The sequence below is a fragment of the Rhipicephalus microplus genome, chromosome 4 (genome assembly GCF_043290135.1).
Source record: "Rhipicephalus microplus isolate Deutch F79 chromosome 4, USDA_Rmic, whole genome shotgun sequence".
Lineage (NCBI taxonomy): Eukaryota > Metazoa > Arthropoda > Arachnida > Ixodida > Ixodidae > Rhipicephalus > Rhipicephalus microplus.
Window position 1 is genome coordinate 34,630,682 of NC_134703.1, and position 26,253 is coordinate 34,656,934.

At 47.7% G+C, this 26,253-nt stretch overlaps 1 protein-coding gene across 2 annotated transcripts in view; it reads right to left on the reverse strand.

Annotated features, from left to right (window-relative positions):
* Window positions 1-26,253, reverse strand: part of LOC119172582 (neural cell adhesion molecule 2-like) — a 239,290-nt gene that overhangs the window by 113,485 nt on the left and 99,552 nt on the right. The window contains exon 2 of one of the 2 annotated variants that reach the window (XM_075892529.1): window positions 23,117-23,206. The exons of the other annotated variant lie outside the window; for it this stretch is intronic. Coding sequence (XP_075748644.1) covers window positions 23,117-23,150 — 34 coding nt within the window. The 5' untranslated portion in view covers window positions 23,151-23,206. The remainder of the gene's footprint in view (window positions 1-23,116; window positions 23,207-26,253) is intronic. 2 annotated transcript variants of the gene reach the window in all.

The following is a 26,253-nucleotide window of genomic DNA, read 5'->3' on the forward strand; positions in this document are numbered from 1 at the left end:
TGCTTTATTGAAAGCGATATCAAAACACAGCAATAAACAAAGCCAAAAGTTCTTCGAAACCCGCTAGCAAGAAGACTAGAGAAATATGTGTACTGCCCATCAATCTCACGCTGGCTGAATGATCCCAGTGCCAGAGTCCGGTCTAGTCGATATTTAGAAACTCTGTGGTCCTTGCGAACACAATATGTAGTTTCCCAGCTCATCTGAACTTGTTTAGGCCTTTCTGTGATCTTTAGATAAAAGCTGCGCGCGAGAATGAACCGTGGTACGATGGCGCCCATTGGAGAATGTGATAGGGCTACGTCTGCTCGAGTGTACTCAATTTAAGCTTACGAAAGCACTGGACAATCGGCAGGTTATGGTTGGTGGAGAGGGGCCACGCCAGGCACACTTAACAACTCATCAATTCAGTTGTCTTAGCTGTCACAGGGACAGCACACAGCTCTCCCATAGTAGAGCACCCAGTGCTCTAAATCATTAACTACTTTTTCTAAACACACTGTTCGAATTATTGTCTCATGCCGTGTCACAGGACGGCTTTATGTATAACCATAGTAGAGTACCTCGTGCTCTAAATTGTTTAACACAGTTAGACTTTCAGTTCTCCTATTGCGTGTATTTGCGAATGTTTTCCCAGTGTATGCTTGACTCTAATAATAACGGACGTTTAAAGAATACCGCCAGAACGCGCACCTATGATCTGCGTCACTCTCGTTGAACGTTTCAAGTGAACAAATTTCCGACGTTTCATTCTGGGGGTTTGCCACCAGGACATTCTTTGTGATGTAAGAAAAACAAATCCTCGGCCCGCACCACAAACACATAAACAGGCCGAAAGAACGAGCGGAATAAATCAACGTGCTCGTCACCAGCTTCTGTGATTATCCAAAGTGGCAGCCGAGCATGAGTGTGGCAGAGATTAGTTAGCAGGATTCTATGCTCCAAAGCCACGCTACTTACGGCAGCCGAGCAGGAACAAAGTGACATCTCGGTGAGCTGACGCCATTTATTTAGCGCCCCAAAACGAAAACTCACCAGCGGGGGAAAAACAGAACGGCAGAGACTGACATATATTGCGGCTCTTCTTAATGCTACCGAAAGCGACTAAGGCCGCCTCCACCGTTTTTCAAGCAAGAAAGAGAGGGGGGGGGGGGAGGGGGGCAAGCGGCTTTGGCAGGAAATGCGTACTTTGACCAGCAGCCGGGTGCGGTCACCCCCAGTCGCTCGCGCCCACGGTGCAACAAAAATATATATAGCCGGCGGCTCGTAGCTTTCTACGTGTTGTGTTCTCATCGCAAAGCTTGCGTTCAAGCCAGAACGAAGGTCGCTTCGATCGCCGCAGCGGCAACGTTAGCTCACGCCAGCGTCTCGTTGTGTTAGACGAGATTACGTGCCATGTAGTCAGCTGTTAGCCTTACTGAATTCGTTTAACATCTCAATTTGTTGCTATGGAATTTAATGCATCAGCCTTGTGGCAACACTGTTGAATTTATTTCCCCAAAATTACACTGATATCCATGAAGCTGGCTTTGCCGTAGCTGTTTTGTTTTCTTGATGTATTCAATGTTGAGTGCGAAATACTTTTTTGAGATTCTTCGAAGCACGACGGGAGCACCAGACATTGAAAAGGCACACCTAAACAAGTTGCGGCGATATCAAATACCAACTGGACTCCGTCCAACAGAGGCCGGTCTGCTATGCCGCTTGTCTAAGTGGCATTCACGAAGTTATATTCGTTTCGTATAAGGATGACCGGCAACGTTCTTTGCGACGCTTGCGGTACCGAGGGGACATTGCAACATATCGTCTGCGACTGTACAGAGACGATCCCTCTTCATTAGCTGTCGCTCGTCGTGACTATCTGAAATATTACCCTGGAAATTATTCTCTAATGTCATGCTGAAAAGTAATTGAGATTTCAAGCAAACAAGGCACTACTAAAATTCCTAAGGACGACAGGCTTGCTTGAGTGCCTGAGCACCGATGCCGTATAACCGCACAAGACTGCCACTCTGCTCTGTGAGGTCATGTGCGTGTGTGCTCCTTGTCCCTTTCTCTCATTCTTTACCATTCTTTCAATCTATCCCATCGCTTCCCCTGTGAAGGTTAGCATATCGCTTATGTCAAACTGGTCAACATGCTTGCCTTTCCTCTCGCTCATTTTCCTTATTTGCCATAGCTGTTAATCTATTCTGCCATTGATGCCGCCGCATGAAGAACGGACGCACGCTTTGCACTTCGTCAAGTTGCATTCTGAATATATTTCCGCAAACTTCGCGTAGGATGAAACCGCTGTCGTTTGACCTACATTTGAGCCCTCTTGCTTTCCAAGATAGCTAAAACGCGGTCACCCACGACAACGGTTTGACACCTCAAGTTTCAAATCACAAGCAGCACTCGACCGACACTGAGCCGAATGAAAGGCGCGAAATGTTTGATACGTAAAACATAGCTCAGTGTTTAAGCTCTTAATATATCAAAAGAGCGAAAGGGTCCGTAATGAGACGAAAGCGTGTTACCCTGTAGTAGAGGTCCTTGCCAAGGAATAAACGAGGCTGGGAGGCCTTGTGGCATAAGCGTCGTAAGCATGCGCAGGGTTCCTTTTCAGGTGGGACGAAGGTTCGTTGTAGTTCCCCGTCCTTGAGATTAAGTCAATATATGGGTGTGAGGGATAAGGTTCGTGTAATCACGGCAACTTAGATAATCGTTGTCGAGACTGACGAAGACATTTGCAACTTGAGTTATAAGGCTTTAATGCCACAAAAAAAAACGAAAAAAAAACGATAATGAAGCTTGGCGTGTTACATGGCAACAGCGAAGAACTGCCTTAGGTACGAGCACGACACACGTTCTCAAAAGACAAGGTCTGACGCTTAGCGTAGTCCCCCACTGCACTACACAAGGTTTGAAACACTTCACCGTGTGACGTCGAAGGCAGATGAGTCGATGCGTTGCGTTGCGTCTTACGCCGACATCAGCGATGACTCAGGCATGGTCGGAGCGGAGCGTGAGGCAGAGTCGATGTGTGGCAAGCACGTCCCGGACAGCCAGTAGTAGGCCCAGGCCTGGAAAACGCCCGGATCCGAGTACAACGGACCGGCGCCGGCTGCTGGATCACACGGTAGGAGGGAGCCAGGCTCGTGCGGACCACAGGCACAGGTAGGCTTCGGGACCACGACCCGACGAGCGCTTCAGCCTGCCACTGTTTCGTTCGGATCCTTCTTCTTCTTGATACCCTGGTGACCAGATATCGGTGATTCATGTGCCAAGTGCAACACATGGACACGCAACGCCTTTGGAACCACCGCTTGTTGAACTGATTTACCCGGAGTCAAGTGGTAAACGCGGTACAAGATTCCTTTCTCGAACATAAATGAGTGGTATGTGGCTCCTTTACCGCGGATGAGGGTGTCGACTTTCGCCCTACAAACATCCAGCGACCGGTCTTCCTCTTGTTTTTGGCGGAATGACTCCTGTGTCACCTCTAAGTTTCCAAATTTAGCAGTCGCGAGCTTCCGGCGATGTCCTTTGCTTGAAACACCAACCATGACTGTGCTATTCGTCCCGCATCCATCCTTGGATTTCTCTTCAGAATTCAATGCCTGATTAGTTTCCGACTTCAGGCTCGCTGACTCCTTCCACGTTGAGTCGGGGTCATTAGCGTCACGGGCGCCGGGAACATTTCCTACGATGACATCGTAAAGTGGCGACGTCATGCATTTGACTATCGCATTTCCGGTGAAATAGGGCGATAGAATCCGTACTTCTGCTTCCGGTACCTCGATGCAACTACCATCGGCCAATAAAATAGTGGCGGTAGTACCCGTCAGCGCATCATCGGGCACGAGGGAACGTCGCACGACCAGGGTGTTGCTTCCAGTATCCCTCAAGACTGATACAGTATGTCCAAACACTTCTCCCTGTAACACCGGCAAGTTTCGTGTAGCTGTTGCGGTGCGCGTTCGGAGTGCACTAGCAACATATTCATCTTGTGATGAATCATCGGCACATCGGGGCGTCTCGGACTTCTGGTCAGTAGACACGATGCAAGATGTCATTTTCTTTGACCCGCCGTTGCTTGGGCATGCTCTTGCATCGCGGCCGGGCTTCCGACAGTGCCCACAGAAGACTCGTTGGGGTTTCGTGCGGCAATCAGATGCTCTGTGGCCGGGTCGATCACAGACGAAACATCTAAGAGGAGGCTGGGTATAAGTAAATCCTTCTTGCTCCTTGGGAATGTTGTTTGCAGACTTGGTACGAAATACCAACAAGTTTGTTTGCCGCTGGGCTTCCAAGAAGGTATCAGCTGCTTCTGCCATTTCTTTTACCGTCCTGCATTTCTTCTCCCTTAGAAAAAGTGCCAGGCGATCGTGGCAGTTATTCAAAAACTGCTCAACTACAATGAGGTTGCGCACGGATGCAAAGTCCTCGTCCGTTTCCGACATTTCCAGCCATCTATCGAAGTAACTCTGTAATCTCGTGGCGTACTGTTTACCAGTTTCGCCGTCTTCAGGCTTGCTTTGCCGAAACTTTTCGCGATAGCCTTCGGCTGTGAAACGAAACCTCTGGAGCAAGGCCATTTTCGTACTCTGGTAATCCATTGAGTCTTCTGGCGACAGACGACCGAAGACTTTCAATGCTTCCCCACTGAGGCATAAACTAAGCGCTGTCGCCCACTTCTCCTCAGGCCACTCTTGACCAACTGCTACGCGTTCGAACCTCTTGAGATACGCATCGAGATCGTCACGCCCCTCGTCAAACACTGGAATCAGGTTGTGAGGATTGATCAAGCACGGGCGGCTTTGACTCCTCTCAGGTTCGCGGTCCCGCGCTGTTGGCTCTCGGCTACCTTCAACCTCAGCTAGTCGAATTCGCAGTTGAAGAGTTCTCTCTTCTATCTCCAAACGTTCCTTCGCCGCCTGCCTTTCCGCGGAACGCTCTTCACGCGCTTGCACAGATTCCTCATGAGCCCGCTCTAACCGCGCGTCTACCCACGTCTTTAGCTCGGCTCCTTGAAGCCCCATGCGTTCCGCTAGCGTTATAAGCTCTTGCTCACTCATCTACCCTACCGATTTCAACCCAGTGCAAACGGCTTCGTCCTGTCGCGCGGACGCCAATTGTGAGGGACCGTTTAACGGGCATGCACTCGTGTAGGTTCGTGTAAAAGCAAAAACCACCGACGACATAACCATCATCGGGAAATGAGCTGACGAGACCATTTGCTCCCACCCAAATCTCCAACAGTCAATATATTTACAAACCCCTAAATAACAAATAGCATACAAAGAACAAAGCATACATAACTAGAAAGAGGTTAGCGAGAAGAACAACCGGCTAAAGACGTGAGCAGTGCATGGACATAAATGTTCAGTGTAAAATAAGCCTTGTCACAACATAGCTGGACGCGATGCTTGCAGCGAAGGCTGTGCTACCAAGGAAGGCATGGACGCACTCACGTAAACGATGACAGTGGTGATGCGGGGCTTGCAACCGATGCGACTGAGTAATGGTGAACACGCACTCGTGCAACAGGGGAAAGACTGGCGATTAGCTTGAGACGCTCACGAGGTTGACTTGCACGGAAGGAAGCGTCGGGCTGGTTGATGTCAGAGACCTTCCGGCGTTCGGCAGCCGCAGCTCGCACACGAAGCCGGAGACGTTTCTTGGCCAACGCCACAAGACCAGAACAAGCCTGGCCCACGTCAGGTGACGAGAAGAAGCTCTGTGTCCAGGTGGGAGACTGCAGGGACCTTGATGCAGGAACTCTGCTGGCCGCCACTCCCGCGCCCTGGCTACCTTCTTCACTCCGTCCTGACTCGGCCACGTCTGCCTATAGCTTCACTGTTCTTCTCCAGTGGCTCTCCTAAATCTCCGTGGAGAGACCTCATTGGACCAAAATGTTCACGCCCCCACGTACCGCAACCGAGCGTTATCTTCATCTTCTTCTGGCTGATGGAGTGGCGCACTTTTTAAACGCGCCCAATCACATCACAATGGGGCATACTTTGCGCATCCCCCCACCCCTTTTCTTAGGCGACTAGGAGGGAGCGTGCCCCTCCCCCGCCCCTCTTGCGCACGCATATGACTTGCCACTCAACCATTCCTTTTTTTCCCCTCCTCCTTGCCGTTATATTCCTTTCCCAAGTGCAGGGTAGCAAAGCGGAAATTTTCTTCTGGTTAACTCAACCTTATTCTCTATCTCTTGACAGCCCACAAGGCAGTGAAAGCCCTCTTGTGCTTTTTTGAGGACGACGGGCTTGTGTGAACGCCTTCGACTCGCGGGGGAGTTGTACACGCTGCAGTGGATTCGCTGCTCCCTCCTCTCTCCCCTCCCTCTCATTTTTTCTTTCTTTTCACTCCTCTCTCTTTCTCATCTTTCTATACCCCTTCCCTGATCCCTCAGTGTTGGGTAGCCAACCGGAAGCCTTCCTCGTTAACCTTCCCGCCTTCTGACTTTCCGTTTGCTTCCTTGCTAATGGAAGCAGCTGCTTTCGCTCTCAGTACTCCGAACTCAGAGAGCGCGCGTACGCCATTCAGCTAGCCTTCAAGTGGCCGACTGAACTGCAGTCGCTGAGAGATGTCGTCGCTCGACATCGGTTGCCACCGTAGATGATGGCATAGACGTCGAGAAGCAGAGCCAGTGAGCGTTGTCAGCGGGAAGAAACAAAGCCGGATCATTGATCAAGAGGAGAGCGATCGCAGCGCAACGCCGGCTGCATCGCAGATGCGCCGCGAAGGCCAATCGATACAGCTGCGACGTCGGGATGCACACGCGCTCACAAGGCGTCCCTCAGCTGCTGCACTTCATGCAAATTATATCTCGCGAGTCTAAAATCCGGTGTAGTCGGCGTCAGGACGAGTGTTAGAAAAAAAAGAAAGGTGTGATGAAATTGAGGCTCGTGACGTGCAAGCTGCACGCACGCTTCATATTTGCAGGTGACGCGATGAAGGAGAAGCCTCAGGAGGTGGGATTGCGGGTGGGGGAGTGGTTCTTGGCATTGGAAAAGAAAAGTGAAACCCCGCAACTGTCTGCAGCTAGTGCGACGTCTCAGCAGTGGTTCACAAGGGAAGGGGAATGGGGGGGGGGGTAATAGACTCGAGTGGAGAGAGGAAAGGGGAAGGAGAGAGCGAGAGAAGAGACCGAAAATGGTCTCTTCTGTCGCTCTCATATTCCTCTTTCAGATGGCTTGCGGTAGACTTGCGTATGTATTTGAAGACATTCGTTCGCCATAGTAAATTGGAGGACAAGTGTTCATGTCCATGAAACACTTTTGAAAACAATACTGGAGAATACATTAGAATGGAAGCATGACTGTGTAGCATTAAAGGAGCACTGACACAGAATTTCGCGGCCGAGATAGCCTGTGGGGTCGACTCCCTAGAACATTCGTATACCATCTGCAATATATCAACAGCGAATATAGCTGGAAAAGTATTTTAAAAGAGTTTTTATGTTTGCGTGAGCCCTCGACTCCGTCGCGCTGGTGACACCCTCGAAATGGATAGGTGACCCCCTACTTCCCTCACGTCAGCGCGCTGAAGTCAACAAAACAAGTTATGATGACGCCATAGCCGCCTCTTTTGTTTTGCCGCGTTTGTTCTTGCAGTCTATATTTTTTGGCGGCTGGTTGCGAATGCGTGGCCGTGGCGCACGCTTAGAAAGATATGTGTTTTGCGACACTGCAGTTCTATTTCCAATTCGGTAGTAATTCACGATGCGGACCGTGCGGAAGTGTGTCACAGTTTTGTGTGGTGACGTGGTCAAGATCTGCACACGCTAGGTGGTGACAGTTGCACCCAGTTTTTTTTTTGGAGCTCTCTCAAACCAAAACTGAAACTGATCGATAATGAGGGGTCTGTAGTTAATTATCTGTCGCGTGCTGCAGGAAACGATGTGTCGTGCCATGACTAACAGGCCTTCAGCAACACATTGCGGCAGAAAAACGTGAGGCCAAAGTTTTTGTGTCAGTGACCCTTTAAAGATTGGAGGACAGGTGGTGATGTGAACAAAACACTTTGAAAAAAAAAATGCTGAAGAATACCTTAGAATGGAAGCTGGGATATGAGGGTGCCCATGCAGAGATATTTTCATTCGTGGATGCCATATGGTTTTCGGCCCGGTGTTTTCGAAATTGCAACAACTGTTCTATAATCTTCCGAAAGTACCTTCTATTCACGCTGTTCTCGTTTCTTCCTTCCGACAGTCACTGAAAACGGTGCACAACGAAGGTCTTGTGTTTGCCATCGTTCTAGATTTGCGACATCCAAGTCTTATTTACGCTGCTTCTCTCGCTAAAAAAAACAATAGGTACTCAAGAGTATAGTGATTTTTGGCATAAAAGAGCGAAGGATTGGACGTAAAGGAAGACTACTTCGAAGAAAGGCACTCAGAAGAAAGTAGTGTTCCATTTCTTGCAAGCCTTCGCTCTTCTATGCCAACTGTCAAACCAACTAGCCCGAAAATTCACTACTTTGATGTATAGGGAGTCCATTTCTTGGCTGCTCGTGCCAAGCAGAGGAGGCCCATTCGACACTTGCGATTATATATTCTAATGTTGTTTTGGACGCGGGAGGTGACTTCCCATGGGCCGTTCCCAACGAAAGTTAGAAAGATGAAAGGAAGCACGTAGATGTCCCCAGACAACATGAACCTTGAGGCTCAAAATGTCTTGGTTTGACGAGCCGAGGCAGCAGCCGACGCTATAGTGGGGTCCCGTACTAGGGATCCTCTGTGGGCGCTGTCCTCTTATGAGGCCCTCGTTTCTAATAAATGTTTGTACCGCCACTGCCACCACAGTAACATGAAATAAAACTGCATACATGAGTTACAGAACTCCCCAAAAGGCGTTATACTAGAAGATTTTCATTTTTATAGGTGTGAAGCTCCTAAAGCCGGGGTTCTGTCCATGCATGTCTCTTTGTGACAGGTTCGTAACCACATAGTTGTATGACTCACTCAGCAGGTGGCGCTAGTGTGAGTGACAGACAGACAGACAGACAGACAGACAGACAGACAGACAGACAGACAGACAGACGGACAGACGGATGGGCGGACAGACAGAACACAGACAGACAGACAGACAGACAGACAGACAGACAGACAGACAGACAGACAGACAGACAGACAGACAGACTGATGAATGGACGGACGGATGGACAGACAGACAGATGGACGGACGAACAGACAGACAGATAGACAGACGGACGGACGGATATATGGACGGACGGATGGACAGAGGCACGGACGGACGGATGGAACCAGGCACGGATGGACGGACGGATGGAAGCAAGAATTGACAGACAGATACAAGCACGCACGGATGGATGGACGGCCGAGCGCACGGATCCGTGGAAAGTTGCAAACATTGACTGACGGACGGAAGCTTCGCCCCACTCATCATCATTCACCCCGTGGATATGCTGTGATTTTTTAGCAGCAACGGCCCAACGTTCCCAACAGTCACTATCGGCGTTGGACAGGATGCTTCATAATGCGGCATATACAGGGTGCTTCAAGAAATGTGCCCAATATTCTTTAAAAATCGACAAAAGAGTCTGTTTGCTCACCGCCTTCACAGTTGCTTTTTCTGAGGGCTGATGACATCAGTTGGTACAGTAATTAGTGAAATTAAAATAATTAACTTTTAAATTAATAAAGTTAGGCGGTTAGGCCAAATGAGAGAATTGAAGTCCTTCATGCGAAGACTCCATCGCCACTTTGAGATTTTGAAAAAAGTGATCTCTAGTATTAACAGTGAATTAATAAAATTGTAAATTATGCGGCGAAACCGAAACCGAACCGCGAAAGAGCGCGGCTGCCCTATTTTTCTGAGACGTCCGAAATGAGGGAGCTTAGTTATTTAAACGATGAAACGACTTCGTTGAGCGGGTGTGGACTGCGCTTGCAAATACAGCACGCATGACGCACATTCATTCACGAAAGGGGAAGAACTGCGCCACTGTTAACCACTGTTTCGAACAGTGACGTCATTCTGGTCGCCGGCTTGTTGCGCTTATCGGTCCTTTGGTTCCGGCTTTGCCGCAGGATTTTCGAGAATTTCATTAATTCACAGTTATTACTAGAGGCCGCTTTTCCGAAATCCCGAAGTGGCAATGGGTTCTTCGCATGATGGACTTCAATTATCTCATTTGACTTAACTGCCTTACTCCACAAATTAAAAAAGTTAAATAAGTTAACTTTTTTTAATGTTTGTTACAAATGATGTCTTAAACTTATTTAGGACGCCTGCACCTACAGAAAAGCAACTGTGAATACAGCGAAAATATAGCGCGTTTTACTGATATTTAAAGAATATTGGACGCATTTCTTGAAACACCCTGTATATAGAGTTATGTTTGCTTCCCTACAGATGCGCGATGGAAAGGCAACTTATCTTAGAAACACAACTTCTCCTTGCACCATCGCTATCTTTAGCTGAGCGTATTTTAGTAGATGTGGATCTCTTGAGCGACATGCCTTTAATCTAAGAGAAACGTTTTTTTCCTCCTGTTTGTGTATAATATGACAGCACGATTAAATGTCGCTGAACAAAAGAGGATCTTCTTTGTAAATTTGATGACAGCCTCGGCATCGACTAGGGGTGCTTCAGTGTGAAGCTTGAAACAAGTGCGGAGCTTGAAAAGTCGTGAGGGCCACTTCAAACCAAAATATTGGCTCGAAATGCTCGTCTACCAGTCCATATTGACCCGCATTTAGTTCGACGGAATAACTGGAGACCGCTGTGCCAGTAATGCGGTAGCCTGAAGATAGATAACGTGGTGATTACGTTCACTTTCACAGAATAAAACAATCCAACCAGTTCCACGCCGTCAAGCCGTCCACTAGCATATTGCATTTTTCTTCTAAGGTACAGCAAAGTTTTCACCGCACATTTTATGCAAGTCTTTAGGCTGGCTCTTAATAACCATCTGCCCTTGTAAGTGCGTGTTGGTAGCATCACGGAAACGACCGGCATCGTCGTCATTGTCGTCTCGTCGCCGCACGGTTGCTCAGAGAACATGACAACGTCCGAGCCACCCACCAGGGCCACCAAAGAAAGCATCGCAGCATATGTCAGGTCAATCAGGATTTCGCCCGTCAAACCTTAGGTTAAGACGAATATCTTCTATAAATGCGACTTTGTTTATAAAAAAAGTAGGAGTGCCGGAAATTCGCATGCAGTGCAACTTTGTAATATATGAAATATGAACCGTGTCTCAAGTAACTAATTAAAAAGTAAACCAATTAAGTTTCTCTCAAATAGTCACAACCGTGTCATTTCACCTGCGGCAAAATGTATCCACCTCGACGTGGTGTGGGGGTCTGTACGAAAACGACTGGTGGCTTACTGTCGTAAAATTTTCAATTAAAAATTGGTATTTTTTAAGAGAATAAAAACACCGCGTGTTTATACAGATATAGAAGACCCTGTAAAATCAGCATTTTTTCAAGAGAAGAAAATGACCGTATGTATATACAGATATGTGTATATCTATATATATCTATATATACGGCAACACTGTACAGCCATATCGCTGCTGGAATAACGTTAACAGACGTGACAATGCACAGTAGGGCAGAATCGCACTAGAAGCCACTCTGTGTGAATAGCGTGATGAATGGTTGGTTGAAGCAAGCAATGGGAGCGGACTAGTTGGTATTCCACATTGTGACAGCTGAAGCGCGAAAAATGTAGACAGCGTCTTTGTGCGCTGCTTCAATAAAAGTATAGTTGGAAGTTAGCGCTTAATTGTCGTCGTGGTCTTCTTTGTCCGCTGTTTACCCTTCCGCGCTCCAGCTGTAACAGGTTGGTTGAATGCTGCCAATCAATCGTGAACGTTTTAGCTACAATTCATCATTCATCAATTCAGCTTTATCGAGACACCCCTAACGAAGACCGCAGTCTGGACTCGCTTGTGCTTCTAGCTTAGCCTAAATCTGCTCTTACTTTTCTTCAGGTGCCACGTCTGCCCGCGAACCCTGTGTGCTACGGATGGATAATTGTACTTGTGGTTTCAAGTAGAGCCGCATCGATCAGAGACCGCTGAAATGACGATAGCGCTAGCCATCATGAATCCAACTAGCCGCGCAGTCCTTAGCGACTAGAAAATTTCCATGTTCTTATACTTTCACGATGCGGAGTGTGTAACTAAATGCACCGGAGGTCCTGAGAAATTTCAGTTAGAACGATAGAACCAAAATCAATGTGCTCTGGGCCTTCGCTCTCTCGGGAAGCCCTGGTAATGAGGAAGCGCAGGAATTGGCCCGTGGGTTAACGAATTGGGTCACGCTTTCCTTGGAGTTGGACCCGCCGAGGTAGCCACCTTCAACAGGGAACTTGCGAATCTCTACAAAAATGAAAGGGGATATATACCCCGTGCTGTGGGCACAGGCAGAATTTTTTCTGGGGGGGGGGGGGGGTGTAGCAGGGGCAGTGTGCCACTTTTAGGGGCGAAGCTCCTAAAGGCGTGAGTCTGTCCATCCCTTGTATGTATGTACGTGGCCGCCTATAGTTCCACCTTTGCCAACTGCCCACTACGTCGTCCTCGCAAACATCCCACTACGCCCCACCACCGATCCGCCACTTCACCGACCATAAAGCAAATACTGTTGAGAAGTAGCCAATATGAAATGCAAGATGGTCGTGTACTTGTATCCATGTGCGCGTTAAAGAACCATAGATTGTCCCACTGTGTACATCCCTTGTTTGTACGTGACCGCTTCTAGTTCCAACTTTGCCAACTGCCCACTACTTCGTCCTTGCAAACATCTCACTACGCTTCATCACCGATCCACCACATCACCGACCATAAAGCCGTTATAATGAAGAGAGAACGGAAGCGACGTATACCTACCACTTACGAAAAATAAAATTTTTGTATGAGTATATACAGTGTTTGTCACGTCTTTGATGATGTAGTTGGCGATATTCGTAGATGGTTCATGGTTTATCAATGAAACTCCCCAGCCCTTCGCCTCACTCATCATCATTCACTCCATGAATATGCTGTCATTTTTTTAGGGGCGAAGCTCCTTAGGGCGTGGGCTGTGCGTCCCCTGTAGCCTGTATGTAGCCACCTCTCGTTTAGTTCATGCAGTGTCCACTAGATGGCGGTACCGTCTCCTGTATGTCGCCTCTTCTCATTTAGTTCTTGCAGTGTTCACTAGATGGCGGCTCCGTCTCCTGCATGTAGCCCCTGATTGTAGCCCCTGCATGTAGCCCCTGGAGGTTACGTTCAGGCTGTCAAGGTGGATGGACGTGTTTTTTGAGCGCTCCGGATCGACTGCGCAGATAAGTGTTTTTGCATGTTTTGAGCTTGTCTCTATAATTATAAGGCAGCGGTTGAAATCTTCGTAGCACTTATTTTATGGTACGGCTTTTTCAAGGGCCAGTCACCAGGTATTTATTAGTTAGTGCGGGTGTGGGTGTTTGAATTTTTTTGTTGTTGTTTTTTTTGCCACCCCGTTGGGGAGGTGCGCGTACATTGAACACGCAAATTTTTGTAGTAGAGCTTGGACTTTCTTTTTTTTTCCGTAGTGCAGGGCTCGAGTTTAGTAATTATCGAGTATAGGGACAATTGGTGTCAGAAAGGCATGGTTAAAAAGACTGTAAAGTGTTCAGGATGTGGAGTGGGTTTGAAAGTGGACCCAAGCGTAGAAGCGGATGGAGAAGAGGCTGACGCGAAGTGTAGGCAATGTGAGGTCGAGGAAAAAATGGAGAAAATGATGGTTGCCCAGAGTGAACTGCTGATGAGAATCGCCAAACTCGAGACTGCGTTGGCGACAGAGCAAGAAAAAACGAGGGCAATGGGAGAAAGACTGAAGTCCGCCGAGGAAGTGCTAGCGAAGCTGAACAAAGAAGCGACCTACCGAGAAAACAGTAGGGAACCGGCAACCAGAACGGTGGAGAAGGAAAAGCAAGCAAGCTTGGAAAAAACAGGTTTAGCCGGTTCAACTGTCGCAAAGCCCAGCTTCAGCGAGGTAGTGGTGGGGCAGGAAGGGAACAAAGAAGCCAGCGTCACAGGTGCAAGTAGCCCCCAGGTGCAGAACGCTCCAGCGGAAAAGTCACAGCATGTGATAATCGCCGGGGACTCAAATTTAAATCGATGCACAGAAGCCATCAAAGAGAGGGTAAGAGGTGACAAGAGGGTTGCAGTAGGGGCGTTCCCAGGACGCAAGCTGGAAGCAGTCATGAAGCAAGCGAGCGCAAAGCTCAAAACGACAGCTGATAGACGCAACCTCGTGATAATTTCAGGCGGTTTAAACGATGTCCTAAATGAAGATGCAGCAGGACTAGCAGCCACACTGGCAAAAGGCGTCGATGACATGCGCGCCACTTCTCCTAAGGTGCAGGTAGTGATATGCACGATACCGGAGGTACCGGTGCGTGATAGCAACCTGCAAAGAGCGGTGGTCAACGCAAACCAAGAGATATGGCGGAAGAGTCGAGAGAAAGGCTTTGTGGTGGTGGAAATAAACAGAGATGTGCATAGGTGGGGGGGTTTTCAACGAGACAGAATTCACTTCGATGGGCGGCTAGGTCATGAGGTGGGTTGGCGACTTGCAGGACGCGCAGTAGCTTTTTTGGGGGGCAAGCGAGCCCTTCGGGGTGCAGGATAGCTAGTAACGAGGAAAACAACCAGGGAGACTCTTCGACAGGTGGTATGGACAGATACGATTCCAAAGTGGCACCAATATCTAAGATACGTAGAGTCCGGGGCATAAATAGACGTAGCCACGAGCGCCGAGCCAATTCAGACATAGGGTATATTAACATGCAGGGTGGTAGGAACAGGCTGAAGTGGGAAGAGATAGAAGAACAGCTAAGGGAAGAGAGGCCGATGGTATACGGTTTTGTAGAAACACATCTCAGGGACATGGAACAACCTCCGAACAATCCGGACTACGCGTGGGAGTATTGTAATAGAACAGAAGGCAGCAGAAAGGGGGTGGTATTGGGGCATTCATTCATAAAAGTACAGACTGGCAAAGGGTCAAGAAGGAGTGCAAGGAACATTTATGGCTAAAAGGGAAAGTGGCAGGTCAAATGACACTCCTTGGTTTCGTGTCCTTGTGGACGGGAGCAAAGGCCAGAGAGGAAAACCAGGCAATGGTAGAGTGTATATCAAAGGACATTCAGGAGTTAGGAAGAGAGTGCGAGATAATTATACTAGGAGACATGAATGCGCACATAGAAGATATAGATGGGTATACCGACCCGACAGGCAAAATGATCATGGATATGTGTGAAAGGCTTGATTTGATCATTTGCAACAGTACCGAGAAGTGTGAAGGGCAAATAACATGGGAGGTAGGAAGGCTTCAGTCGACGATAGATTATGCACTGATGTCACATAGGATGTATGATAAGCTCAGGGAAATGCACATAGATGAAGGTGGCTCCAGAAGTCTGGGTAGCGATCACAAACGTATCAAGCTAAGTTTTGGAAGAGCAGTGAAAGTGGGAAGGAGACAAGATGAGCAACTACAGGAAAATTTTTATCCAGAAAGGCAAATTGAAATAGCCACTAAACAAATTGAGAAAGTAATCACAGAGGATAATAAGACAGTGTGGACATACACAAATCTAATTAGACTCTTTGAGATAGAGCTTGCTAAGACGCGTGACAAGTCACCCCGGAAAAGAAGACACAAACCCAAAAGTTGGTGGGATGAGGAAGTTAAGAGAGCCATAGCAAAACGCCAGGAAGCCTCTAGGGAACACAGACATGCTAAGCAGCGGGGTGAACCGACAGATGATGTGGAAAGAAAATGGGCAACCTTTCTAAGCTGTAGAAGGGATGCATCCCTTCTGATCAATGAAAAGATTAGAAGGAAGGGAGCTCAATGGCTGGCAGAAGTACATAAAAAAGATAGAAAGGCAGCTGCGAAATTTTGGAACCATCTAAACTCCCTAAGAAATGAGACGAGCCTAGAGCAGAACTTTATAACTACAGCCCAAGGTGCTAGGCTAGAAGGGGACGAAGCTATTGAATATATAAGAACAAGGGTGACAGAAAAATTTCAACAAAGAAGTACTTTATGCACCACAATAGACAAAGACGAATCAAGTGGTGCAATGGCTCCATTTTCACAACAAGAGTGGGAAAGGGCTGAGAAAAGGGTTCCTAGTAGTACATCAACAGGCCCAGATGGCATTCCAATTAGGCTGATAAAAACATTAGGTCCGAAGTCTAAGCAGGCTTTGAGAGAGGCAGTGAGTACAATAATAATCGATGGTGAAGTTCCCGATGGATGGAAACTTAGCAGGATGAGCATGATCTATAAAGGAAAGGGGGACAAAGCTGACATAAACAACTACCGTCCTATAACAGTGACATCAGTGGTCTACAGGCTGGCGATGCAGATTATAAAGGAAAGACTGCAGGCGTGGATAGAGGATGAGGGGGTGCTGGGGGAACTGCAGAATGGGTTTCGGAAACACAGGAGGTTGGAAGACAATCTGTTCTCACTGACGCAGTGCGTCGAAATAGCAGAAAAAGAACACAGGCCCCTGTGGCTAGCATTTTTGGATATCAAGGGAGCGTACGATAGCGTGGTTCAAGAGGAATTGTGGGGAATACTGGACACACTAGGCGTGGAACATGTAGTCACTAATCTTTTAAAGGGTGTCTATAAAGGTAACAAGGTAGTTATAAAGTGGGAAAAACAGGTATCCAAGCCTGCAGAGGTAAAACGGGGGCTTAGGCAGGGGTGCCCCCTTTCACCCTTATTATTCATGATGTACCTACAAGGATTAGAGGCAAAATTAGAGGGAAGTGGACTGGGCTTCGACCTCTCTTTAGTCAAACAAGGAAAACTTATTGATCAGGCACTACCAGCATTAATGTACGCAGATGATATAGTGCTAATGGCCAACAACAAGGAAGATTTGCAGAGATTGATGGACATCTGCGGTAATGAGGGAGATAGGTTAGATTTTAGATTCAGTAGGGAAAAATCAGCAGTCATGATTTTCAATGACAACGAAGGTAGTGAGCTTAGAATACAGGAGGTCACGCTAGAGATAACAGATAAATACAAATATCTGGGCGTATGTATAAGCAATGGGACCGGGTATCTGAGGGAACACGAAATATACGTGACGACTAAAGGTAACAGGAATGCAGCAGTCATGAAAAATAGGGCACTGTGGAATTACAATAGGTATGATGTTGTGAGAGGAATATGGAAAGGGGTCATGGTTCCTGGGCTGACGTTCAGCAATGCGGTCTTGTGCATGAGATCAGAAGTTCAAGCAAGATTAGAAATTAAGCAACGTGGAATAGGTAGGCTTGCTTTAGGAGCTCACGGGAATACACCGAATCAGGGAGTACAAGGTGATATGGGATGGACATCATTTGAGGGCAGGGAAGCTAGCAGCAAGATAAAATTTGAGAAGCGATTGAGAGAAATGGGGGAAGAGCGTTGGGCTAGGAAGGTTTTCAGCTACTTGTACATGAAGAATGTCGATACAAAATGGAGGAAGCGAACCAGGAAGTTGACTGGTAAATACTTAGAAAACAGCAGGTGGCCAAACCAAAAAGAACTATCGGTTAAGAAAAAAGTGAAGGAAACGGAAACTGACATGTGGAGAATGGGCATGATTAAGAAGTCCGCACTAGAGATCTATCGAACTTTTAAGCAGGAAATTGCCAAGGAAAGGATCTATGATAATACTCGGGGTAGTTCTCTGCTGTGTGAGGCCAGGACAGGAGTACTGCGAACCAAGACATATCGGGCCAAATACGAAGGGGTAGACACAGTATGCAGTGCGTGTGGAGAGAAAGAAGAAACTGCCGAACACTTGATAATGTTCTGTAAAGGGCTTCACCCTATAGTTTAGGATGATGGCGCAGAGTTTTTCAAAGCACTGGGATTTAGGGACAGCGAGGGCAAAATAGACTTTAAGCGGGTAGACTTAACTAGAAGGAGGTTATCTGATTGGTGGCTAAAGTCAAGGCACGAGTGAAAATTAAACCCTTCACTGCGAAGTACGAATCCTCAACTTCATTATTTAAAGAAAAAAAAAGATAAATGTAATGGTTCGTTCACTAAGTATTACGGCTAGGTGGCGTTAGCCGCCGCCCGATCTAAAGGGTACAGCCACATCCATCCATCCATCCATGTAGCCACCTCTCATTTAGTTTTTTCAGTGCTCACTAGATGGCGGGACTTGTAGCTGATGATGAAAAGATGCGAGATGTTATAAACTAGACGGCGGTACTTATAGTTGATGATGAAAGATGCGAGATGTTATAAAATAGGAATGATGTCACATATGGCACGTGTCATTGGTGGAAGGCAATCGTTCGATTTAGTGCGGCGACGTACGCTAGGGGGAGCATTGTAATAAAATCGAGTAGGCAAAATGTACGGAAGATTCATGGTTTACCAGGTTTTCCTCCAGAGCTTCGCCCACTCATCATCATTCACTTCGTGGATATGGCGGCACTTTTTTGCTATGCCATAGGCCCATACCACACCTCGCGAGAGCGTAGATCACTAACCTTCACCGAATTCAATGTAACACCTTTACCACTCTTCATTGCTTAGCGATCTTCACACGCGGGGAGTTTGAATGGATATGCAGAAATTGTGATAAAGATACTATATCAAACTACAACCACATCCTCTGGTAATTTACGGACCTTCCCTCACCCAATCAACTTCTGCCGATTCCCTCAGAAACGACATAACACACCCTTTTACTGTTCCTTGGAGAAAAACTGCAAGACACCGTCATAGCACGGGTAGAAGAGGTCGCCTCATACAAGTGGCCACTCCCCCCGAAATATCCTCCTAACAGAGTTGTATCGTCCTCTTCTAAAGCACCGATGTCGATAACGCAGCCACACCGCATTACCTTTGCCTGCGAGTCGTCCTACGTGAAGGACCTCGCGAACCCTGAGCCACCGCCGCGTCGAGAAAACGAAGACGTCGTGTGAGGAAGCATAATGCATGCGAACGGGCTGGAAAGCAGCGATAAAATCGCAGAGGCGCGATCTGCAGGGAGCGTAATGAGCGATGCCCGCGCACCTGCGCGGCCAAAGGTGGGCGCGCCGTCACGGTCGTGATTGGAGCAGGGCCCAGCCCAAGATGGTGGCCGGGTGCGGCGATTCAGCTGGGCCACGACGGAACGCTTTCAGTGCGCGCTGGCTGACAGTGCGATGCTCGCGCGATCAGTACGTATACATCGGCCAGGATGGCAGTTGAATCCACGGGATACTAAAAGGGATTCTGATTATAACGCAGAAACGCGGGCAATTTTTTTTCTAAGGGGGCACGGGGCGGGCTGTTATAGTTTATGTTCGTCCTTTCGTTTGGATCTGTACGTGTATTTAACTAAGTGTGCCCAACTGAAAAATTTTTTTTCGGGGGGTGAAGGGTTTGATTCCCCTCTTTCCGTCGCTGCGTCAATGTTACAACGTAGCATAAATATTTCGGGCGTCTCTCCGTTAGCTCCTACGTGAGAGCCCAGCCCTGTAATCTGCCGAAAACTAATAGAGTTTATCTTTCTCTCTCTCTCTCTTCGGTGTTAGTTGAGGAGAGTGTGGCAGCGCTCCATATTTGAATATAATTCTCTTTCGTATAAGGCGCATAGTAGGATGGCAAGACAGATTGATGGGGCCTGCGAGATTGCGTTATGAGAAGAAATGTGCGCGAGCAAATCTCCGGCATCCCCATCTCAAAAAGGGATGCAACTCCTTTTTCGGTCGGGGCAAGTGTCGTTCCGTTTTTTACCAGGCCTCGGACACGTTTTTGGTTCTGCTCCACTAAATTTTTTTCCTTAATCCCCCCTTCCCCTGCTAAGTGCATACGCATTTTTATGCCGACTCATGCATCTCACGGCAATTGGCGCTCCGAAATTTGTGCAAATTGCGTTCTGCTTGACCAGCGCTGCAGCCCTCTACAATGACGTTGAGGAGTTTGTAACCAAAATGGCTGCGTGTCTGGGGCCCGAGAATGTTGCGTTTTTTACTCACTCGTATGCGTTAGGCACGCCTGAATGCCACTCGACAAGAAAAAAAAATATATATGCCAGGAAGGAGGAGGAGGAGCAGAAGGAAGGGGAAGGAAAGGCAGGAAGGTAACTACACCAGTGCCCGCTTCGCTATTTTATATGCTGGGGAAAGGGGGATTAAGGGACGAAAAGATAGAGAGGTAGAAAAGAGGGAAGGTACAAAAAACATAATGGTGGTTGGTTTGCGTTTGACCTCACGGTTAGTTTGACTGGCCGTGCATCAAGTACATCATCACGCAAGAACACCTCGTCACCCCCTTCTCCCTATAAACACACAAACGAAAATTGAAAGCCAAAGACATGAATCATCTTTCACGTTGAATTTCATTAAATAAATAAATAAATAAATAAATAAATAAATAAATAAATACGGTGACATCCTAAGATGCTGGGATGATTTTGTCAAAGCGTCCCGTCGGGCTGACAGTGTACAGTTAGCGCACCGGAGAGTACATCGAGCGAAGCCTGAGAGCGTCATCAGGGATGGAGCGGACATCGGTGCGGGGAGATGATCCGGCTGTCGATGTGTGTAAACACAGGAGGTATACAGACAAAAGCCGCGCCCGGACTGTGTGCCTGCGAGCGATGTGCCTCTCGCCTAATCTCTCAATCGCTCGGTCGATTTAGCGACGTTTGCGATGCTGGCCAGTAGCCCGGTGTGGGGTACGCGCGCCACGTGTCCGAGGATCCAGTCGGCTCGATTCTGTCTTGCAGCTCTCGCTGGAATCAAAGGGGTTTAGGTCGCGCTTGATTTTAGCCATTGTCAGCGTTGTAACAACTATATATGGTAAACACGGCAAACTGTTAAGGTAGGATTTGGGTAACGTATGCCTTGACCAAATTACTTGATTAATTGATCCACGCGCTCCAAAGTTCTCCTGGGTAGCTGTAGATCTTTTCAAGGGTCTACTTGCTTCATCATCATCATCATCATCATCATCATCATCATCATCATGATCATCGTCGTCGTCGTCGTCGTCATCATCATCATCATTATGATCCTGACTACGCCCAATGCTGGACAAAGGCCTCTCCCATGTTCCGCCAGTCAACTCGGTCCTGGGCTTGCTGCTGCCGATTTATACCCGCAAACTTCTTAATCTCATCTGCTCACCTAACTTTCTGTCTACCTCTAACTCTCTTGCCTTCTCTGGGAATCCAGTTAGTTACCCATAGTGAGCAGCGGTCATCCTGTCTACGCGCTACATGCCCGGCCCATGTTCATTTCCTCTTCTTGATTCCAACAATGATAACAAACACTCGTATAACACTTGTATAACAAACAAAAAAAAGCGGGTGAAACCAGAATAAAAGCACAGGGGCCGGGATCGAACATGCGAATTTTGGGTCACCAACCGAGCTCCGTAACAACCGTGGCGGGCACACTCCTTTTTAGCCTTTCGTCTCAGCACCCAAGAAGTGTGGACGACTGTACCAGTCCATGCGAGCGGTAATTACGATATCCTGGCGTAAAAAAGATAGAATATTATGTGAGCTTTTCAAGAGCAAAACCAGTGTACTGGCGCAAAAAAAAAACACCGTTTCTTTCAGGTGAAGGCCGGAAGTTATGTATGGATCCATTAGAGCAATCGGACAACTGAGCTAGTTCTTCACATAAAACGACTATATTTCTGTACTTCATTTTCAAGGTTGGTGTTGTACCGAATTCTTGCAGGTGCACAGCATCACGTGCCCAGACGCCTGGTTCGTACAACGCCAAGCCGGACTTGAACCATTGCTGCCACGCGTTACTGGACTCGGCTGCGATCAGCGAGCAGTAAGTAATCTCAGGCGGTGAGCCGAGGTCGGAGCTCTTGTGGAGGTCACTTTTGGCGTGGGTCATTAAACACAGTGGGCCCACCATAGGGCAGCTTATGAAAGGCAGCAGGCATCGTAAGTGCGCGCCGACTCAGCCAAGTTTCGCCCTTTCAGACCCACTCGTTGGTCGAGTCCGAAAGAGGATTGTTCTGGAGGAAAATGAAAGCGACGGGATGTGTTTCTCGGAGTGGCCTGGATTCGGCTGCCGTCTTTCCGGAGATAGAGAAGTTACTTCAGTTTCTGGAACGTATCACAAGAAGCCCTCGGCTGCCACTGTCGTCAGAAACCCGCGTGTTCTAAATGCTATTAAACGGAGCTAGTTGGTTCAAAGCCAACACTGGTTCGAGCAGCAGAATCGAAAGAGCAAGGGACAAGACAGGACAGACAAGGCCATTGAAGAGTATGAACGACACGAATGCGTTGAACCAGTGATGCTGAACGAGTGTTTATGGGAGTACTTTCCATGAAGTCATCCTTGATTTTCCATGGTGGTGTAGTGAAACGCCTTTAGAGAACAGTATATAGAATGAACATGCTGAATTATGCACGTCACGAAAATTCCTTCTTCGCGAAAATGCCACGCTGATCCCGCATTTTACTACACGTCTTCTAGGAAACTGCTGCAAATGCTCATGAACATTATCAAGACACAGACGCTGCTCGAAAACAGCGCTGTGGGCACAGGTCGGTAAAAACAGTTGAGCTCACTCAGACACACGCGAGAATTGTATTTGGCTACCTTGAACTCAGACACACCACAAATTTTTCTCAGCTGGACGTATTCAGACTCGCACTCAGCATGTAATCTTCATCCGTAGACACACTCCGACTCGTACTCATGGCTTGGTACGAGTACGAATAACCTTTAGTGAGTCAACTCATGAGTGCGTTAGCGTAAAATTAGCTATCACAACCATGGTTTCAATTCTCTTTAACTCCTACATCTCAGACGATCGGTGTTCTACATGTTTATCTTTTATCTCGTCTACCTTCAAATACGAGTTACCAGGGGTTGAAAAACCAGTTGGGGCATTTTTATCCGACACGCGACTCACACAAGATAATTTGTTTGCCAAAAGCTTGCCCTGAAAAAGTTTGCAGGGCGGGGAGAGGGAAGGCATCAGCAGCGCCTTCCCCGCCTGTTACTTCACGACGCTGATCGATAAATACTGAGGCAGCGCATGGGCGCTAGTCCGTTGAAATACGTGTGAATAGTCGTGACTATAAACGGCAGTCAATATTAGGCTTATATCAATGTGAAAATCAATAGATACGAGTTCCGGGGAACTTCGTGACCGCCTTGCGCATCTTTTCGGCGACACCCAAAGATTATCTTGCACCGGTCAGCTCGGCTGGCCCCTCACCTGCACAGAATGCAATGACACCTAGTTAGAATTTTACACTTTCGAAGATCACTAACACAAGCCTGTTGATGTACCACAGGCGTTGTACATAAAATAATGCTCCCGCAGTGTATTATTATGGTTCGGAATAAAATGACCGCGAACAGTCACCAGTAAACCTCCGGCTCAATCTGAGTCGCGTTCACCAACTTCTCAACGAAGGAAAAAACGAGACAAACCGCACACACTTAAGAGTTCCAAGATGAACGCTTTTCCTGCGCACATCACCGTGTCATTGGAGACATCTGCTGCGCGGGAATTTACGCCGTCTCGGCGAGTGAAAGAGAAAAGAAAAAAACCATTCGTTTGAAGGCAGTCGGACCGCAGCTGACGTCTTGTAAACAGAAGCGAATGGTGACCGGATTTTCGGTGGCGGTGAGAACGAAACAAGCCGAGGCAAGGCCACACACGAGCGAGAAATATCAAGTAGAAGACGGACACCATTAATTCCGGCTACTCGCTTCTCCGCCCGGAGAGCGCCCCAAAAAGGCGGTCAACGAAAGAACGCAACGATGCAGCACAGATGCTCACGAATGACGCGTGTTAGCGAAGGACCGTCCCTTCGCAACGGTCGCGGTGGTAAACACAGCGGCGACGCCGTCTTCAGCTTTTGAGAGCACGGGAAACCGCAATTTGGCTCGCATCACTGCGACGATTCTAAACACACTCCACGTGCGTGTGTTGTAGCGCTATTTTGTAGCGTTGCAATGTCCGGTCACTATGTCACGGAGGCGACGTCCTCTTCATTGCGTGAGTCGACTACGACTCCGATTGTTTTTTTAATTTTTAGTTTGTTCCTAAGGTATAATAAATTTCATGATGTTGGGATAGTTGGCTCTAACGAACACTGCCTCTCTGTGTTTTCTCATCTAAAAAGTTGATACTTGCGAGATTTCTACTTGAAAACACTAACATGGAATTAAAAAAACAGCAATGCTGATTGTTGGCCTACTTGGTACTTGCTTAATGACATGCTTTGGCCGCAAATAACACAGACACAAGGCCAATGAACACACAACGACAAGCACAAGCGCCTGTGCTTGTCGTTGTGTGTTACTTTGTGTTTGTGTTACTTGCGGCCAAAGCATGTCGTTAATTAAAAGCAGTTCGTAGTCCGAGTATAATTACCATTACGAACAGCGAAAGTATATATAAACAAAACTATGAAATTAACTGATGCTATATCAAACGCATCACAGTAATAATGAATATATGAGCTTTTACTTGCCGAAACCCCGGCATCATAACAGGTGCAAAATTGCGGAGGGCTCCGAAGTTTTTGACCATGTGCTGTTATTTAACGTTATTTAACGTGCAATTACATTGCACAGTACGCGGGCTTCAAGCATTTCACCACCATCGAAATCGCGACTGCCTCGGCTGGGAACGAACCCGCGACCATCGCTATCAGCAGCCAAACACCGCAACAGTTACACCACCGCGGCGGACAGCGTAGGCTGGAGTGGGCCTCGTTGTCGACCAGTAACAAAACATTAAAAATGGCACGTCGAAAATCGGCTGCATTATCCCCTTGCTTGAGATGGAAAAATAGTGGTGCAGCTATACGTACTGGTGTTGCGAAGACTAATAACACAACGGAGCTTGTTTCCTTTCCCTCCTACCTTTCCTCCTCCTTTACCTCCTTCTTTCCTTCCTCCACTACCTAGCTATCCTTATCCGTACCCTTGTTAAATTGTGCTAAAGAAATCTATGCTTTACCCTTTCACCCTAATCATTTCCTTCACATCTCATTCCCTGCCACTCCTTACTATATGCTCTTTTCTTCGCTCAGCTGGCTCATGTCCAGGCGGGCTCCTCCTCTCCTCATTATAATATCGGAGCTTTCACGTTCCAAGAACCACGGTATGATTGTGAGAGACGCCGTAGTTGAGGGCGCCAGAAGCTTTGACCATATAGTGTTCTTTACGTGCATTGGCATTGCACAGTACACTGGCCTCTCCCATTTCTAAATGCGACCGCCGCGGCAGGTATCGAACCCGTGACCTTGTGTTCAGAAGCAGAGCACTCGAGCCAGTGATCCAACGAGGCGGACGCTTCTCTTCAAGCGAACGGGGCTCCTCCTCGCTCAACGAGTTGTATGTATGCACATGCAGGAAGATAACGAAGTTTTGCCTACTGCACAGTCTACTGTGTTTGCCTACTGTAAGCAGCTAGTCTCGTATAGAGTGCCTCGACATCGAGGCACCTCAGGCGTGTAAAAAACTTCGTGCCATCTTGAAAAGATAGCAACCTGGGCAGATACTACGAGCACGGCACCAGCTGAACCGAGCAATGATCATTTATGTGTGAGTGAATGTTCTTTCCTTTTTCAAGTGATGATTGATATGTGGGGTTTAACGTCCCAAAACCACTATATGATTATGAGAGACGCCGTAGTGGAGGCCTCCGGAAATTTAGACCACCTGGGGTTCTTTAACGTGCACCCAAATCTGAGCACACGGGCCTACAACATTTCCGCCTCCATCGGAAATGCAGCCGCCGCAGCCGGGATTTGAACCCGCGCCCTGCGGGTCAGCAGCCGAGTACCTTAGCCACTAGACCACCGCGGCGGGGCCTTTTTCAAGTGCACCACTTCGCGAAAGATCGTACGGTACCAAGAGAAACATTTGCTTAGCCATATGCCAATTTCTTGGCGACACAAACAGAACTCCGTGCTAACTCAATTTCATTCAAAATTTTGCACTTCAGCCTTTCTCTGATTAACGGATTGCATACCACTGTACTGTTTTATAGCTATTATATTGGCGCATAAAATTACTCGTCTAAAAATAAATTTCACAGTCAACCGACTCGTTTACTTGTTTTTTTTCGTCCTCTCAAGTTTAATAGTTATCCCTAGTCTTTCTTGTCCCCTTCCTTAATCCCCCAGTGTAGGGTAGCCAACCGGATGTCTTTCTGGTTAACCTCCCTGCCTTCTCCCTTTTTTGTTGCTTCCTCCTCCTCCTCCCTAGATTAATCACTGGTTTCAGGGCCAATCTCTTGAAGTG